At 38.7% G+C, this 19,097-nt stretch overlaps 2 protein-coding genes across 4 annotated transcripts in view; both read left to right on the forward strand.

Annotated features, from left to right (window-relative positions):
- CMSS1 (cms1 ribosomal small subunit homolog) overlaps positions 1-9,782 on the forward strand; it is a 223,032-nt gene extending 213,250 nt beyond the window's left edge. For all 3 annotated transcript variants that reach the window (XM_065742051.1, XM_065742052.1, XM_065742050.1), the window contains exons 5-10: positions 1,421-1,480; positions 2,195-2,297; positions 3,653-3,713; positions 4,504-4,591; positions 6,123-6,211; positions 9,519-9,782. In XM_065742051.1, coding sequence (XP_065598123.1) covers positions 1,421-1,480; positions 2,195-2,297; positions 3,653-3,713; positions 4,504-4,591; positions 6,123-6,211; positions 9,519-9,602 — 485 coding nt within the window. In that variant the 3' untranslated portion in view covers positions 9,603-9,782. The remainder of the gene's footprint in view (positions 1-1,420; positions 1,481-2,194; positions 2,298-3,652; positions 3,714-4,503; positions 4,592-6,122; positions 6,212-9,518) is intronic.
- A 692-nt stretch (positions 9,783-10,474) lies between these two features.
- LOC136051354 (cell cycle control protein 50C-like) lies at positions 10,475-18,559 on the forward strand. The gene is made up of 7 exons (XM_065740762.1): positions 10,475-11,128; positions 11,864-11,974; positions 13,235-13,336; positions 14,428-14,518; positions 15,818-15,955; positions 16,863-17,072; positions 18,105-18,559. Exons 1-7 carry the CDS (start codon positions 10,916-10,918, stop codon positions 18,293-18,295), a joined length of 1,056 nt encoding a protein of 351 aa, XP_065596834.1. The 5' UTR covers positions 10,475-10,915; the 3' UTR covers positions 18,296-18,559.
- The last annotated feature ends 538 nt before the right edge of the window (positions 18,560-19,097 follow it).

Consider the following 19,097-nt stretch of genomic DNA (forward strand, 5'->3'; position numbering starts at 1 on the left):
TTGGCTGGAGTGTTGGTGAAAAGTCAGTAACTGAAGATCATATGCTTTAGAAAACACCTTCTGAATTGTTCAGTCAGTAATGAGACTGAGTGTATTCAGAACAGCAAATCTACAGCTAAGGTGTTTTGCCCACTGGGGAAAAGGACTGTGGTGGATGATTACAGTTCTCTTACCACCAAATGTTTATGGTACTTTACCAGTCTCTGCCCTTCCCCACCAGCATCATGAGCATCTTCTGAACATAATTTAAAAATTAAATCAGCTGTTGATGCTTCCTCTGGAGACATATACTGGTCCCAGTATATGTCAATCTCTGGTTTTAATAGAAAGGACTGGTGCAAAATATAAGTTTTTGGGAAGACAACACCTATTAAACAAAAGATACAGTGATGGAGGGGGGCTATTCTCTAGAAACTGTACAGGCAGGACTTTTGCCAGGCTCCAGCTACAAGCCGAATTTGTCACACTGTCTGTTCTGGTAGAAACCATAGGCTGACAAAGCCAGCATTAACGCAATGTGCCATCCACATGAACATAAATAGCATGTGTAGGGAAAAATCTTTCATGTAGTTTAAATAGATCAGCTAACATCTCATTTCAGAGAGAGGCATCCTGAGGTGCAGTGCTTCATGCAAAATGGCAGCAAATACGTGGGTCCCTGAAGACAGAGTTGTTAATGCTGTGAGGAAGAGTGTTGTTCCATTGGGTGACAGACAATTAACAACTATGGCAAATTTTCATGGCATCTAATTTGAATCAACATTTTAAGAACTTACTTTTTCCATATAGAAAAGGACTTTTCTTACTTCCTTAGGACATTGTCTTTCTTCCTTGCCTCTGTAACAGACCTTAAAGGCAAGTAGGATGTCTTCCCCCGTCCTTTTCAGATTTACTGCCTAATAACATAGGTAAAAGATAGTCAATGGGAAATGAAAATAGGTGTCAAAATGCTACTGTTGCACCTAGTATCCATAGGTAAATTGATGTAATATGCAAGGCCAGAAAGTAAAGCCAGCTCACTGATGGATGAGTGACCAGAATCTCATTTGTTGGTAGGTTCTTGCAGTTGTGCGTTTGGCTGAAACCTTTGCTTGATTGTGGTAAGAATATATGGAAATTTGTTATAAAGCATGTGATAACCCTTGGGCAGCCCTATATTCAGAGTTTCACAGTAGAATAAAATGGAGGAATGAGTGGTGAGATGTTACTCTCATTGACTTTCACAATTTAAAGCCTCGGTTAAATGAGGTGTTCTTGAGTCTTTTTTCACAAAAGGTAATTTACTGATGATGGATTTTAACACACGTGATTTCATCAATGTAACTAATGGCTGTGCTGCAAACATTTAAGTTCTTTTTTTCTCTTTTTTTTTTGTGTTAAAAATACCTCAACAAAAATATTTTGTGTTTTTTGTTTTCAGATGCTTGCTTTTTGCCAGCCAATGATCTCACCCACAGTTTTTCTTCATACCTGAAGGAAAGTAAGTTAAAATGTTGGTCTGGATGAGATGAAAGTTGTATGAAAAACATTATTTATGTGATAATATTACAGCTTTTATCTGCTCCCTCAAATATTTTTAATTATGAAACATGAATTATTTCCAGGGTGGTTAAGTTTTGGGTTTTTTTCATTTGTTTGTTTGCTTGTTTTGTGAGAGGTGGTTTTTTTGTTTTCTTTTGTTTTTACAAAATAACTCTTCTTCTGGACCTAAACATTTTAGAACTTCTTCAGACTGCTTGGGATTATTTTTCATAAGTTGTTTGTTGTGACTTCATGAGTAAATATGTACAGTAATAGTTTTGCAACTGCCTCCTAACATGAACTAAGAGTATTTTTGTTCTCTTTTACCTGTTTGTATAGAACTCCTTGTCTGGAAAATATTTCAGTTGGTTTTACCTGATACAAACTACTGTATGTAACAGATGATACCTCACCTTACCAAACATATTAATGCTATCTAATTTGTTCAGTGTTATAATATATCTGTATTTTATTTTATTTTGGGCATTTTATTTTCCAGTTTCTCAGCCATGACTAAAAGTAAAAGTGTTGCCAGAGATCCAGACCTCATAGGAGTCAGCATGTGTGTTCTTATTGCTGGCTACCATTCATCATGTACTCTTGTAATTTAGCATTGTGGCATGTATATAAGTAGTACTTTCTCTGAGTGTGTATGTGGGCTTTTTTGTTGCAGTCTGTCCTAAGTGGGCAAGATTCCGTAAAAACCACAAGGAGAAGAAGTCAGTGGTGATGCTGGTTATCTGCAGTTCTGCCCTTCGTTCCTTGGAACTCATAAAGTATGTTGATAGCAAACGTTATGCTGAGGTTGGCTGTCAGTCAGAGGTTTTGTCTTGGAACCACAGACATAAAGGCAAAACTGGGACACTGTCCTCTGCTAGCCAACAAATTTACTGTCTGAAACTGATGCAATATCCCTTGCTGCTTTAAACTGTGGGAGTGCAGTGGTTGGTTTTAGACTAAAGTAACAGTAGTTCAGTTGCACGGAAGCACTATTTCTGTTGAAAAACAGAATCAAAGTGAAACCAGTTTGGGGGGAACACACAATGTGTTTTACATGGGAGCAAAGTAAACCCCTAATAGTAGAAGTCATGACTGTAGTGTCGTGGTGCTGATAGCAGCAAAAGCGATGAAACAAAGCATTGCACAGCCTCAAATGACATTGCATTTGTCTGACCTGAGTGCCTGTGTATGTGTCCGTGTTCTCAACTGTCTCAGGCTGGTAAAAAAGTTGTCTTCCTTTTTCCTCTCTCCTCTCCCCTGTGTCATTCCAAAAGACTTCATGAATTAACCTTGGAGATGTTATGGTTGTCAACTGTGTCTTGACCCTGCTTCCTAAAATTATCTTTTTGTACAGCATGTAAACAAGAGTTGGGAAGTTTATGCCACATTTAAAAGCACAGACATCGCAGATGGGCCTGTAGTGTGTAGCTCCTGTATGGAGATATTACCATCTGAGTGGTTTGTCTGTATACTTGTTTATAAACTTTTAGCCTTGTACAAGAGAAGTTTGAGAATTTAGCTCACCACAGAAAGCATGCAGAGAAAGTGTCTTAAATGACATTCCATAAGTACTGACTGTATAGTCCCCTGCTTGACTAATACAGAACATGGAGTTCTTAGTGTGTACTCAGAAGTGTCAAAAAAATAAGTCAGGTTTTCAGACAAATGAATTAGGACAATATGAGCAGGAAAATGTATCAGACTAGGTTTTCCCAGCAACCATGCTGCAGGAAAATTTTGTATAATGTACATTCATCCATACACAGCTCTTTCCTTTGCCTCCATGGACGTGAGCATTTTTTTGTTAGAATTTGATGATTAGTCAGTTTTGAACTGTTGGCTGTTAAAGCACAGGCTGTAACTATTCAACATTATCTGAGAAGCTGTCTAAGCAATATTGCCCCCTACTGATACATGCTATTGTATTTGTCCAGTTGTTTATCGCCACAAGAAGAAAAGGGAGAACATACATAGTGTTCGGAGTACTAGCATAGGTCACTGGGGAGGCTGCATGTCTCAAGTATGTTGAGAAATCCTGGCTAGTTTTGTTTTCCTCCTGTGTGGTCTTAATCTCAGCCCTGATACTTGCATTTCCTTTTTTTTCTTTTTTTTTTTTTCTTTCTATTTCTAGGTCAATGACAGCATTTAGGGGTGACTGCAGAGTTCTGAAGTTGTTTGCAAAGCATATAAAGGTAAGAAGGCTGCAAAGGTGATAGAAGAATTAGACAACTGACTAGTGTCATCCCATTTTTAATATGTTTAACATTAGCATGTTTCATGTTAGCATTTCTTTCTATAGGTTTTGATTCTTCGAGAAATCTGGCCAAATACCATCTCCAGTAATTCTGTCAAAATCCTATGCAGAGTATAAATATTTATGCATTTGCTATGTGTTAAAGATTCTTCACGTTACTGTGAGGTGCTCATTCAAAGATATTTTGCCTGTTTAAATCAAAGACTCACACATTTGTAGAAGCACCAACATTTGCATGTGCTGGTGAGATTGTCTAGCTAGCCAGTATACATACGTGGTGGAGAGCACAAAATGTGGGAAGTAACAAGTGGAAATTTAGCCTTTGATATAAATACTGTCAAACACAAATGTCACTTGCTTTATTTCACGTTTTTCCAGCATCATCATCTTGAGGGAGTTTTGAGCTAACTCCAATTTGTCAGTTTTCCAAATATTTACAGAGAACTTGGTTAAATACTGAAGAAAACCTACTGTTCTCACTTACAGACGTAGTTGGTGCAATTGCAGGTACTAAAAGCTGAAAATGTTCTAGAGAAGTGTGATGCCCAGCTGACTGTTATGCTCTCCCCGGACAGATCAGTTTGACAGATTGATAGACCGATAGCATTTGTTACTTGATGATAGTCTAGAAAGAGATACTATGTAATCTTGTATTTATTTCCAGCCTGGAAAATGGTCTTTGAGAAGAAATTTGAAACAATTGTGGTTTTTGTGTTTCTTCAAATCAGATAAAAGAACAGATGAATATGTTGGAGAAAGGTGTGTTCCACATTGGAGTTGGAACTCCTGGGAGGATAAAAGCACTGGTGGAGCAAGGTAGGAGAAAAGAAGGATTATATCTACAGGTATGCTACACTTGATCTCACAGGAAGTGAGACTGCTTTTGGAGGGATTAGGTTGGTGTGAGTCCGTGGATTTAGGTACTCAGCTCTGCAGTTTTGCTTTTCCTCTTCTACTATGTCAGTCAGAATGAGGTCAACATTATAACAGTTGGTTTTATGAACAACTTAAGCTGAAATAAATCAACGTTACAAGAGAAAGGCAAAGTAGTGCCTCCCCCTCAGTCAGTACCCACTTATTCCCCCCATCCTGTATCTTTTTCTAGCATAAGGGTATGTTTGGCAGCTCAGTGACCTGATCCCAATTAGAACTGATCCCAATTAAAACAAAACCAGCATGCACACAAAATCAGGTAATGAGCAGGATAAGGTGGGGGACTTCCTCCTTTGGCAGGAATATTGATTTATGCTGCCTTGAAAATGATTGCAAAACCATGGTGTAAGATTTAAAGTTCCAGGAAACCAAACACTGCAAGTAAATCAGAAGGAAATAATGGCAGAAGTTGTTGTATCATATGTCACTCTGAGCTCAGCATAAATTTTTGTATGGGGTGGAGGAGATCTGCTTCCTGATTCTAGTTATGATTTGCGAATGATAAAATGAAATCTATAAATGTCCTTTTCTCTTTCCAGGTTTACTTACTCAGTAGATGCTATGTACACAAATTAAAACAAACAAAAATGACAAGATAAGACAATTCTTTCCATTCTTCTTTCTAAGCACTACCTTTCCCCAACTATGGTTTCTAGGGACTATCTGTCAAATTGAATTCTACAGCTCCTTCCAAAAGGGTACAGGAACAGGATATTTTTTTTTGCTTTTTCTGTCCTTCACCAACATTAAATTGTTACTGTTCAACACAATCAGTATTACCATGTAGTATCAGCATATGGCAAGGATGCAAGGAGTCTAATCTTTTTTGACAGCTTATTTTTGCAGCACTAGGTCACTAAAGAATGGGGAGGAGTAAAAAGTGACATGAAAAATTGTGGACATCATGTAGAAGACCAGGGAAAAATAGGGGAACTTCTGGAGAGCAGGTTCAAAAAGGACTTTCTCCTTTCACCAGAATTTGTTTGAAGAATAAGGGGAATCCTTCAGTAGCACCACTGACCTGACTCACATTCACATAGCACTTGGTCCTGCAAATGCCTAAACACCATCAATTCGCAATAATAAGATTTTTTCAGGCTAAGGTTCTTGTAACTACCAGCTGCTCAAAAGCTGTGGAAATTTAACTCTTGTGGTTTCGTCAAGAGGAAACTTGAGGAATTATGTGCTGGCAGGATGTTAGTTCCTGACAAGCCTGGCAACAGTAGTTGTTCTGCTTTTGTGTTTGTCTTCCAAAAAGACATAGGATTATGTGGTTAAGGGAGTTTGCAGTGTCACTACTTTAGTTTTCCAAACACAAATGTAGTGTTCAAAGATTAGTTTCCCTGGGAACAGTCAGAAAAAGATGTATAACACAAAAATAATTTTGATAAGCATGTTATGTTGTCTTTTTTAGATGGCCTATGTTTGAACTCCACAAAATATATTATTCTGGATTGGAACTGGAGAGATCAAAAACTAAGGAGAATGATGGATATCCCTGAGGTATTGTAGGAGCACCTGTATATATAATATTCTGTGTACTCAGTGCTTTTGATTCTAGTGCCTCAGTCAGTAAGGATTAATTTCTGTAAAGCAGACTTACCAGTCTAGGTGCACAAACACAAGTCAGTGTTTTACTTGCAAGTCTGTACTCTTGGATCTCAAAATTACCTCTTGAGGAATTTTGAGGAAGTTGGTTTCTTTTGCTGTTGTTGTTGCAGGTCACAGCTGTGACTAATACAGCTGTGCTGTGAATTTCTGCTGTTCATGCTAAATAGTTGTTTTGCCTGTTCCTGGGAAATTCTTTCAGAAAGAAGATTTCATGCAAAAAAAAGTTTCCTCAAAAACTAAATATGGCTTTGGGTGGAATTTATTGGTCTCTGAGAATAAAATAACTCTGTACAGTTAGTTCTCCTTTTCTGTTTTTCCTTTTAGAAAAAGATAGGTTACAAACTATGTAGAACCATCCATCATTTATGGAATCACTTTAAGATAGCTTCCCATGCTTTTTAGTTCTGTAATCCAACTTGCACATTAATTGCTATGACAAGATATGCATACCATATGCTGTGGGCCATCAGCTGGTATCTATCCAGCAGGAAGAGGTGGATTCCTCTAGTAGCCCTTGCTAGAAAGCTCCCATTTCACTGCACATTTTTACAGGATGGTACAAATGTTCTTCAGGGGGAGCAGACTTCCTTACATGTTGCACAAGTGAAAGAAATTGTCAGTCATTACTCCTTCTCTGCACCTGCCTGTGTCTTTGAATGTACTGTATTTTATAGTCCCCTCCATACAAAGATGCAGCTTTCTAATAATCTGGGATAAAGCATCCTGCAAAAAATGCACCACAGAAATGAAGCAGGGAAAAGAGCAGCTTTGCTTATTGAGGCAGGGAGGCTCCCTCTTGCGGTAAATGCTTGAGAATCTTTTTTATATATAAATAATCTTTTATATATATACACTCTCTTATCTTTACAAAAATTGTCAGTACATGCTAATAACTGTCATATGTTTTGTCAGAGAATACCTGTTTTTTTAGTGCCTCCAGCATGAGAATTGGCTGATTTACTATTTTTCTTCTTCCTAAATTAGTTGTAGAGGCAAAATTGTGCCCTTAGAATTGGAAACAAGGCATAGTGACATATTTCCATTGCAAACCTGGCTTTTTCAGTGACTACTTTGTATGTTTAAGGTGTTGCAGTGCTAATTTTTTTTCTAGTTATACTACTAGTTTTTGTATAACTACAAATAGAAATATGCAGAATACAAGAACAGCTGGAAGAATTTGTACCTCTTGCCCACTCATGGGAAGATCTATTGCTTCATTTTAAAGATGCAAACTACTTACTCTTCCTGTGTTCATCTCATATTCAGTGAAGAATATACAGAGTGGTGTAATCTGAAATATATGTATGTTAAGAAATACATAAATCCTTTCACATGACAGACCTGTATCCCCTCGTTTTCACAGAATGGATGACCAGTGCTCTCTCAGTTGCCTCTACATCTCATTCATTAATACTGTTGGATTGTTGCTTTTGTTTTGTTTTCGTTTTTTGTTTTGTTTTGTTTGTTTTTCTTCTGTTTTTCTGTCCCTCATTGCATTCATCTAAAGCAGTGGAGAGAAGGAGGTAATCTCACAAAGAAACCAGAACTGGAATGAAGGAGTTTATCAGGCTCTGTTTTTATGAGCTTGAGTTATAGTAAAATGTAAAGGTTTAAATAAAAATTGTATAATTTCAAATCTCTCAAATAATCTACTCTAATTTCAAATCGGACAAACTTTCCATTTTGGAAGTTTTCTGTATAAAGGTTGCTGACAATGCAGACCTGTCTCGATTCTCAAATTACTTGTTTGTAAGATTCAAATATAATGTTTCAAATATTTAGCTAAACAATTTATTATTTCCTCCTAGAAACAATGTAAGTGCTGAGCAAGTTTCAGGTTTTATTAAAGCAACAAAGTTTGTAAGAAATACAAACTAGTTAGACTTTCTTACATCACACATATTAGCATCTATAAATATCTAAGGAGCATGAGGCAAGGGGATGAGGCTGAACTCTTCTCAGCAGTGTGTGGTGATGAGACAAGGAGAAACATTCACAAACTGAAGCATAGGAAGTTCCACACAAATTTGCATGGGAACTTCTTCACAGTGCAGTGACGGAGCAGTGGCACAGCTGCACAGTGAGGTGGTGGAGTTTCCTTCTCTGGAGACGTTCCAGACCCACCTGGACACCTACCTGTGCAACCTGGGCTAGGGAGCTGCTTTGGCAGGGGGTTGGACTCAATGATCTCTAGAGGTCCCTTCCAACCCCTACAATTCTGTGATTTTTGTGTACAGAAGGTTATAAGCCTGAGGAAAAGTTCAGAACTAAGTTATTCATGAGCAGGAAGAGTGGAGCTATAAGGAAATTCTAGGTTTACTGTGATAAAAGAATCTTCTGTTCCTGCTGCAGTTATGTCATCGGTTTTTACCATTGTTTACATTTGTCTTTAGATAAGCAGTAAGGTACAGTCATATCCGTGTTATAAACCAAAGTACTTCTCATGTGGCTTAGTTACACCTGACCTTCATACTCACTTTTGTTCAGGTGTCTCAGCCACAATGTGTGGCTGCTACAGTGCACTGCTACCCTTGGACTCATTGGTAATGGTTGATAAGTGAAGCCCTACAAAAATTTTGCAGCCCAAGGAGGATCTTCTGCTGGAGCAAGTTTAATCAACTCTGTGCAATTACTTCAGCTATGTTAGATGGGTCTGCAGGAGCTGTAGTTGCACTTTAGGACTGCAGAGCAAATGTTAGAGGAGAGGCTTCAAGGTGACCTACAGCCCCTTGCGAGGATAGTGGAGGAGCAGCGCTGAGCTGTGCTGTGTGTGACAGCGACAGGGCCCGAGGGAACAGCATGGAGCTGTGTCAGGGGAGAGGCAGCTGGGGGTCAGGGACAGGGCCTGCACCACAGGGCAGTGGGCATGGACCAGGATGCACAGGGCAGTGGGCACAGTCCCAGGTGCTGAAATTCTGAGAGTTTTTGGACAGTGCTCTCAGACAGAGTATGGATTTTGGGTGGTCCTATGTGGAGGTGGGAGTTGGACTCAGTGATCCTAGTGTGGGTACCTTCCAACTCAGGATATTCTATGATTCTAGGAAAATGGTAGCACTGTAGAGCTAAAGGCCTTGTGTGGGAACTTCTTTAATTTCTAGCTGTATAGAAAGATAACCTAAATAAATAAATAATATCATGACATTTATCTAAAACATTATCAGTAACTTTTGATGCTTTCTTTGCATTTTGTTTTCCTTAGATAAAGAAAGAAACGATTGACCTACTGGAGATGAGGATTATAAAGCTGTGCAGAGAGGGATCTGTGAAGCTGGGACTCTATTAATAGTTTTACCCACAAGGAGGGTAGTTTACAGGTGGATTTTACTTCTATCCTGTCTGCATGTGGTCAGTGCTGATTAAATTAAGAATTTTGATTTTTCAGAGATAAATTGATACAGAAAGAATGTGTTGTGTAACTTTATTCTGAGGTTCTTTTCAATAATAAAAACAAGTTTCATTTGTAGTTTTTTATTTCTAGTCTTATCGTACAGCCAATGCAACAGCAAAGTTAAATGTATATTGCCTTCACCCAGAAGATTTACTATTACGTGTCACTTTTAAGAGCAAAAGTGGGTGTGAAAGTCTTTGTACCACTCAGTTCTCAGTTACCTCTTTCTCTCCCAAGAGTGGTAAGCTAGTTATTGCTTTAAAATGTATTTGAAAATGTATGAATTTCAGTAATTTGACCAAAAAAAACCAAACATCTGTTCTACAGCTGGCCAAATCCTATTTTTTGCTATTATATGATAAATTATGTTTAAAATGTATGTCTAGCAAACTGAGAGTTTATTGTGGTTAAACTGTTGAAGTAGTCAAAGAATACTCTACTTTTTGTCCATTGAAGTTGAGAGGAAATTGTCTATGGGTGATTTTTCTGTCACTGTGAATAGAAGGGTGCTTTTTTTTTTTTTTTTTTTTTTTTTTTTTTTTTGCATGGAAAGAAAAGATGAATAGAGGTGGGCAAATCATCAGCATCTTGGAAGGATCCAAATCAGAGATTTTTCGAATTGATTACCCTATTGTGCTAAGCAATGCAAAGCACTTTACAACTTTAAATTGCTTCTTAATCAGTAGCAGTGAATGCAGGTTAAGAGAGTTTATTTGGTTTTCCAAAGCAGTGTTGTGTATCCAGTGCTCTCAGCCACCCCAGTCCTCCTCAATGGCATCCAATGAACTGGAGTGGATCTTTTGTTTTATCTCATGTTTGTTAGCTGCGCAACTGTAGAAGTGAAGGGAGAAGAAATAATGAATCTGAGATTACACAAATTCCAGTATAGCTGACAGTGTCCATACAAATGAATAAGACATAACAAATGCTACTGAACTGTAGGGCAGGAATAAATATATAAGCTTTTCCAGGAAGCATGTTCTGGACGTACTGACCGAAGTACACAATCATCTGATTGGTACAAGCTGATCGAGGCAATCCATACACAAAAGTAGAAAAGGAGGAAGAGAAAGATCTAGTTAATAAGTAATTCCTGGTCATAATGCAGATCTGAACAAGCAATACAGTTTCCCAATAGTAAAGATTGTATCTCAGCTTAAACACCATCCAGCACAAGTATACTGTTCCTTCCTATCACCAAGAAGATTATGAAGAATAAGAGGAGTTCTGCTCCAGAAGAAGCAGAAACACGTCCTTCCAGGTGTCCCGATAACAGTGCATTCAAACAACAGAAGCTACCAGCATGGAAGCCCCAGCTTACCATTGCATCTGTGCTCTCCACTTTCTTTCTCACCGGAGCATTTTGCCTTTCTGTGGGAGTCTCCCTCGTAGTAGCTGCAAACAGCATCAGAGAAACCCAGGTATGTTTGGAGTGTGGTATAATGATAAGGAAAACAATGGTCTATGTTTTGGGGAGAGAGCATTGAATTTGTGCTACTGGATAGAGATGACAGCATTGGCTTTATGTCTTGCGTGCATCTAGCAGCCAGTATTCCTGTGAAAATCCTCAGAATGATGGTCACTGATAAGAGCCAAACACTGGGTGGTTAACTGAGAAATAATATCTGAAATACAGGTGGTTACTCCCACCACTGGGTGGTAGTGTCTAAATGTTGTCATTATTTCCTCTTATTTTTGGAGGGAAAGTAAACTGATCTATTTGGTGGCATTTGACTAGGAGATAAATATTTGCTGGAGCAAAATCTTAAAGTGCAGGGAGCTCTGATGTTTAAATGCTGTATCTTGGATGCAGAATTGCTGCTGTTAGTGGGCTCCTGGTTGAAGCCGACTCTCAAGCACTACATCCTGACTGTTCATGTGGGTGTTCATCAAGCATTACTTGGTCAGCCAGACCAAACTGCAGAAGTGCTTGTCGCTCAGCACTCCTTTGCCAAGGAGCAAATGTGGAGGTTCTGCAACAATTATAAAAACCCTCTAAAGCAGCTTTTAAATAGGATTTTTTTATTTTATTTTTATTTTTTTGCAATTCAGAGTCATTTAGAGCTGCTGTGAGAAGTTGCATAGCTAGAGCACTAATCTTTTCCTGTGTTCATATCCTCTATTGCAATGTCTCTGCTTGTTTACTTCTCTGACAGATTGATTATTCAGATAAATGCTCAAATTGTTCAAAACTTCGTGAAAATTCCTCTAATTGGAACAATGAGTGCCTCTGCTCTATTAATTTCACACTAGCGGAAGATATGCTGGTAAGTGGATATGTGAAACCAGTTAAATTGCTTAGTCCCTCCTGGTAGTTATGTCTGTGCATGACAAAATATGATAAATTTGCTCTGTGGAGCACGTGACTGAATTTTCTTTTTACTTTTTAGAGACATGAAATACTCAGAATTTCACATACTTGCATTTGCTGCTGGTTTGGGGTGTGTGTTTAAAAATAATTCAGGTCAGCTGCCTCTGCATTTGGATGGGAGATCACGAAGGAGAAGTTGGGGATGGAGGGAGTGGTGTTTGCCTGCGGAGGTGATTTCTGTCTGAGTCAGTAGAGAACTCTAGCCCTTCGCCTGGATTTATTACTGTACTGCTAAGCTGTTAAATGAGAAAGAAATCTGAAACTTTGACCACTTGTCCTAAGTAAACCTTTGCAGTCCTTTCTACAGAGATTACACTGTTGATCTCTAGAGTCTTTGAAGCAATTCAAGCCTAGCAGTGGCATTCTGCAATTTAATTTGGGGGGAGTATCCTTTATTTCCTGTCATTATCTGCTGGTTATGTTGCCAAGGCTGCTAAAATGCCTGATGTTCTCCAGAAGGGGTCTTATGCTTAATACTGCATAAATGAGCCCTTCATTATAAGGAAGATTATAGCGTGATTAAAATTATAAAGTTGCTTTATGGTACTTCAGTAGTAAAGAGGTTAAAGTGCTCTGAGTAATCCTTCAGATATAGTTATGTTTGAGATCAGAAGTTTATTAAAAAAATCATTATTCAGTTAAATAAATTACTAAACTTCTTTGTTGCTTATATTTGCCGACTTAACATTCTCCATTTAATTACAGGACTAAACTTTCCAAAGGACTTAGATAATTGAGCAGAGGCAGTCTTATTTTTTAAATAATCTGCAGGAATTAAGATTGATGGCTCTTTTTTGAAGTTGTTTCAGCATCTTTCTTTTGTAGAAAATGGGTGTTTGACTCCATTCAATAATTCACGCTCATTGCAGTTTCAGGATCAGTGATTGCCATCTTCTGTAAAATAATAATTATGCCTTTTTAGGTTTAACTTTGTGTTTTAAAGTATGTCTAATCTTTTGCCAAAATACAAAAGCTTTCAACTAAAAGGGTAAAGAATAGATTTTAACCAGTGTCTGCTAAAGTAGTTAGTTAGAATGTAGTTACCAAGGCATGAGTATGAGTTATTCCCTCTTCCACTGTTTTTGTTAGTAGTTAAGAGTTTTTGTTTTGTCTACTTGAGCTCACCTTATTGAAGATATTTATTCCTGAATTCTAGGGTGATGTTTTTATGTACTATGGCCTGCAGAACTTCTATCAAAATCACCGTCGATACGTACAATCAAGAAGTGATGAACAATTGTTGGGTCGAAATGTAGATGTAAGGTTTTTTTCTTTGTTTTATGAGATTACCAGGTATGTCTTTGATTGTGCTTTGATCTCACTAAGCATAACTGTAAATGTTTTAAGATGTCTCTTGGAAATGTTAAGAAGGTACAGATTTTCAGTGTTTAGTGTCTGCTTTTATGATTGCTAAGAATGAATAACAGGAAAGTTGAGTAGATAAATAGGTGTCAGTCCAGTGTTGTAGCTTCCAAACCTGATCTGTATAGGGGTAGTGATTAAACAGGTATTATCTTTTACAAATAAATTTAGAGAAAACATTTCCTCCTAGTGTTCCTTCTAGTTCCCTTAGCCAAAAATCTTTTAATTTGTGGTTTTATTATAGGATTAGGGAATTGCGCAAAGTCCTTCATTATGACATCTGGCTTTGGAGGTGAACAAGCAGATGGAAAAGGTATACTGTGAATTAGGTCATCATGTAGCATTCTGAAATATGCAATTTAGATGTTTGAATAGGAGGGTAGATGGCATCACTTGCAGCAATGCATGCACAAGGAAATTGGAGACTGCAATCATTATATTAACAGGTTTTGTTGTCGTTGTTGTTTGGTTGGTTGGTTTTTGTGAATAGAAAATGTGTTTTTCTGGCTTAGAAGTAGCATTTCCATGCACTGCCCCATCAGCAGATACGATGATTGTACTGTAACGAGCTGTTGTTTTTATGTGCCTTCGTACATTAAGATTTCCCCACACTGAGGTAGTTTCATTATCTCCACCTGCTATTTTACGTCATTGAAGCACTGCAGGTCAAAATTAAAAAGAAAGAAAAATAAGATATTGTAGTGTAAGTCAGAGCTGCACTGGAATGCATTTAATTGCAGCTAAGTTAATAGCAGACCTCAAGATTACTTTCTGTGGACTAAAGTTGGAAAGGCTGCAGTAAAATTTGGAGATGACGTTAAGTGATAAGAAAGCCGTTACTCCACTACAGACTCACTCATCTGGATATTTCTCTAATGTGACCAAAGGGTACTGGACACTTAATTATTCAGTGATTTTTCAGAAAAAGGGATGGGAGGAAACCAGCAAACGAAAACCCCACTTTCTTTTTGTCTGATCGTTCTGCAGGTTCAAAACACCTACTGTGCACCCTTCGCTGCTTACCAAAATGGAACACCAATGGCTCCGTGTGGTGCTATTGCCAACAGCATGTTCAATGGTAAGTACCTTCCACATCTGTTTTACTAGTTTTCACTTTAAACTGTGATGTTGTCCCAATCCAGCTGAGTCCTGATATTGCAAGATAACTTATTCTCCCACAAGAGGTTTTGTTTGGCATTGGTACTATGGTGAATATGGGATCTGCTCCTAATTTTCTTTTCCTTTCTTTTTTTTTAAACTAAGGCAGTCTTCAGTGTGATTCTATAATATGATTGAGGAAGAGTATCTTGATGAAGGAGGGAACAGTGGTGTACACAATAGATACACTGTACTTCCTTGATAAACTATTGAGAGAACTCAAATTCTACCTTCCTTACACTTAGAAGGAAGGAATATAACATTGGTTCAGACCTTTGGGATCTGTATGCTTGCATTCTGTTCTTTGAGTGCTGGAAACATCCATAGTCTTACATGAATTGAATAAGATCCTGGGTTTGATCTTGTGTATAGTTACCTGGAGGGCATAATGTGCCTATTATTGCATTTAGTCTGAAATCTAGAAGGCAGCTCCTAGCCACAAAGACTAGATCCAATCTGAGATTGGATTTCTTTGGGAAGAAAGAAGGCAAAAACACTTCTACGGACTTTTCTCCTTCCACCCACTGATCCCTTTTTATGTGTTCCACCCATCCTTGGCAGTTCAGCAGCTACCTGCAGGTAGCTGAACCACCCACACCAGAGGATTTGTGAAGGGCAGCTGTAGTAACTTCCAGATTGGATTGATTTTCACCTGCTCCTCTGGAAGTTTGATCTACTAGGCCTAGATCAGCAGGCCTACCTGGCCCATGTGGATTCGAGGCCCTGGCTACTGGGACAGAATTCTACAGAGAGTTAGGGAATAAGACGACTTTAAAATGCTGAGCGTAAATCTTCCAGTGTCTGCCTTCATATCAGTCCTTAGTGCACAGTGCTATGCCAGTTGCTGTTGGTGCTGGGGAAGCAGGTGATGTCTGAATTATCACACTGCTTGATCAGTTCTGCTCCTCTGGTATAACAGAGCTTTATTTCCTGCCATAAGAACAGATTTTAACCCAGGTTTTTACCCTAACATGTAAGGGAGCGATTGCAGTTTGCTTAGCTCTCTTACTCAAGTCCTGCTAATAAACTAATGTCAAACTGCTGGAGATGTAGTGGGGATAGGGAGTTGGAACCAAATGATCTCTAAGGTCCCTTCCAACTGAAGTCATTCTATGATTATTATTTTTTCTATGCAGTTGAAAGGTGTTGGTTTTGTAAGTCGCACTGGCCATTGAAATGACTATTCGTTTTTATGTGTTGTCTCTTGTATTCCCTGCAGATACTATTGATCTTTTTTACAATTTTAACTCCTCTGTTATTCAAGTACCGCTGCTGAAGACTGGAAACAGTTGGTGGACAGATAAAAATGTGAAATTTCGCAATCCAGAATCTCATAATCTCTCTGCTGCGTTTGCAGGTAAATATGGCTCAAATAGCATTCCTTATTTTTCAGTGGCTATCACCTTCCCTCTCTCCTTCCCTGTGTGCAGAGCTTTCCTATTCTGAAAAGGGTATTGCCTTTGTGAGAAATACCTGGTAACAGAAATATCGCTGGAGGGTGAATGAGAGCAGAAGCCAAATTTAGCCAATTTGTTCCTTTCTTTTTCCATTGACCATCAAAACTGGGAGAAAGTACTTTTGTAAGAAACAGTTTATCTGTTCAGAGAAGACAAGGATGCAATCTCAATATGTTCTGCTGAAAACATCTAAGAAGAATTGCATGTCACATTTCCCTTCTTCCTGCCTTTGCAGATCTGAAAGCAATTGTGAGCCAAGTGGGACTAATATCTTGAGTAGTTATTTCCAACAATTGTTTGCTAGGGCTGTCTCCTTGTTTAGGTAAAACCATATTGAATTGGGACTAAAAACACCATGTTCTGGACTGGGGCATTGCTGTGCTGGATACAGTAGGCAAGACACTTCTCCCAGCTTCAGGAAGAACGAATTAATTAAGAAATTTTCATATAGCAAATTCTAAATATCATAGGCTGTGCCATTAAAGTGCAAAAAAGTGTCTTTCAGGTTATATAGGAGTAAACTAATGTATAAAGGGTCCCTGTTATAAGAGAGTATGTTGCTTGCTGAAGAGATGAAAGCCCAGAATAAACAATATGTTCATTTTGGCAAGGCACCTGGTTTTTGTCCTACATATAAGGCTTCTAAAGCATGCCAAGCATATGCAACTTTGTGATACTGGACAGCCCTGTCTCCCTTCCATCTCTCTTATTCTGTATTGGCTATGAGCAGGCAAAGAATTTAGTAATCAATGCCAGTTTCTCCTGACAGCATGTCTTTCCTGTTGTTGTTTTTGTTTTTTTCTTTAGGAACAGCAAGACCTCCTTACTGGCATAAACCAGTGTATTTGTTAGATGAGGAAGATGAGAAGAACAACGGTTATATAAATGACGACTTCATTATCTGGATGCGAGTATCAGCCTTTGCTACATTCAGAAACCTTTATCGTCGTGTCAGCCGGAAAGGGCAGTTTGCTGATGGCCTCCCAGCAGGAAATTATACTTTCCATATTTCCTACAGTATCCTTTCATATTATCCAAGACAATCCTTTATACTACTAGATGCAGTGTGATAGAAGTGAATAGGATTTGTATAGTAAAATGACAAAGAAAACAAGCAAAACACATGAAGCTAAATCACCATGTAAAGAGCTGGCTGTAAGGGTGGACTTTCTCTAACCAGTGCAGATGGAGTTGAGACTTGTTACTTATGATAGCGTCCAGCTTTGAATATGATTTCTGCAGGGCAGTACTAGGTTTTACAGAAAGGATAAATCTGGAAGATGGATACCTGGAGAGGTGGCTGAAATATTCAATATTGGCCTAAGTCAGCTGTGCAGACACCCTGACTGGGGCACAGAAGTGCCAGAGGTAACCCTGCCGGTGAGAGCTGTGCAGGATGCCTGTATCAGCAGAGCCCTCTGCTGATAGGAATTTTTGTGCTGGTGACAAAGCACTCACACACTGAACAGTGTGAACTTTGCTGACTAAAGGCCTCGTTTTGTCAGCAGTCATGGTGACTATATTTCTCCCCAGTCTCAACTAACACAGTTATGATTTTAAACGTTATAGCTCCATTGAAGGGCTCCGTGTGGTTTGACAACATGTTAAATAAAGATGAGCATGATTTCTCACAGAGAATATGCTGAGTGTCATCATGGTAAGTTTCCCAAGTGGTTCATTTTCAAGTGAGTTTTGTTTGTTGCTTAAAAATATTATGGATCTTATCAAGTTATCTCAGTAGCCATTGCATACTGTATGAATCCAAAATTTGTAGTTAAAAATCCTAGATATAGAAAATATCTAGAATTATGCTAAGACTGTGTCCTAAATAACTTGAAGATTCTACTGATGTTTTTTTTTTCTGGTCTTTTGTTTGTTTACTTTGTTTTTGTGTGACTAAGTAGTCTTTGCAGGTCATCTAAAGGCATTTTTGCAGCAAGTACAGATCTCCAGCCTCTTTGTGCCTTGGGAAGTATTTTGAGCACTACAGTTTTCTCCTGCTGGAGGTAATCTAAAATTTGTTCGTGAATCCTTAACAAACTCTGTCAGACTTCCCTGTTTCCAAATTCAAGGGGAAGAAGTACGTGATTCTTTCAACCATGGTTTGGAGCGGAGGAAGTAACCCATTCCTGGGAATTGCCTACTTGGTTTGTGGCACAGCAGCAACCCTGACAGGTTTTATCATAACTGCCATCCACTTAAAGCTCAAAAAGAAGAAAACATACTTTCAGAGACGCTAATGTTCCCTGGATTGCTCAACAAAGGCAGACAGACGTGTGCTATGAACGAAGAACGGGCTTCACAAATCTGTCATTCTTTTCCCCTATGCTCTGGATCTGCTTCAGTAACAGGTTTGGTAAATGTAAGCAAGTTGAGGAACAGTGCTCATTCGTTGTCCAAACCCAAACTTAAGCGAGGCTGCATTATTATTAATGCATATATGCTCCTAAGTTTGTTTCCTAGGAAACTTGTAGTTAGTGAGATGAGTGTCAAACAACAGACGACATAGTGGTTTGGAGTTTCAGTGGCAGCAAAACTGTGTGGTACTGCTGTTCATCTAGAAGTCAGGGTCTACACTCATTTTGTACTCAGCCCTTTCTTGCTGCAGTATTTCTATTGACTTAAATGAAGCTTTGAGTGTGTAAAAAGTGAGAACACCCACACCACTGAGATAAGATAGAAAAGACTGGAGCAAAAGAAGGGTGTGTGGCATAGGGAAGCTGTGTGATGCTTCCTGCTCTGCTGTTTAAGGCACCCAGGTCTGCCTTTAAAAATGTATTAGGCACTTAGGACATGGAACTTCAGCAGATACCCTCTGATGAATCAGAATGCACTGTTTCTTTCAGTGTCTGCCTCTTAATTGTTCCGTGAGCAGCAGAGAACATGCTGCTCAGGTTCACAGCCCGGCCTGTCAGTACAGGCTTGCTCCACCAATGTCTTCTGGGCTATCACACATCTGCTCATCCTGGTCAGGACCAGTACCCTCCATCAGAAAGTTGTGAAAAAAGGCTCCAGGATTTCAAACCACTGCGTCTACTCCTG

This window comes from Cyrtonyx montezumae, unplaced genomic scaffold (genome assembly GCF_038088225.1).
Source record: "Cyrtonyx montezumae isolate F1298 unplaced genomic scaffold, pur_monq_1.0 scaffold_3, whole genome shotgun sequence".
In the NCBI taxonomy this organism is placed as follows: domain Eukaryota; kingdom Metazoa; phylum Chordata; class Aves; order Galliformes; family Odontophoridae; genus Cyrtonyx; species Cyrtonyx montezumae.

Bases quoted from the DNA above. Each gene is read 5' to 3' on its own strand.
- LOC136051354 (XM_065740762.1), top strand. From the start codon at position 10,916: ATGAAGAATAAGAGGAGTTCTGCTCCAGAAGAAGCAGAAACACGTCCT. The intron at 11,975-13,234 runs GTAAGTGGATAT...CCTGAATTCTAG, and splicing joins CACTAGCGGAAGATATGCTG to GGTGATGTTTTTATGTACTA. The intron at 15,956-16,862 runs GTAAATATGGCT...TTTTTTCTTTAG, and splicing joins TCTCTCTGCTGCGTTTGCAG to GAACAGCAAGACCTCCTTAC.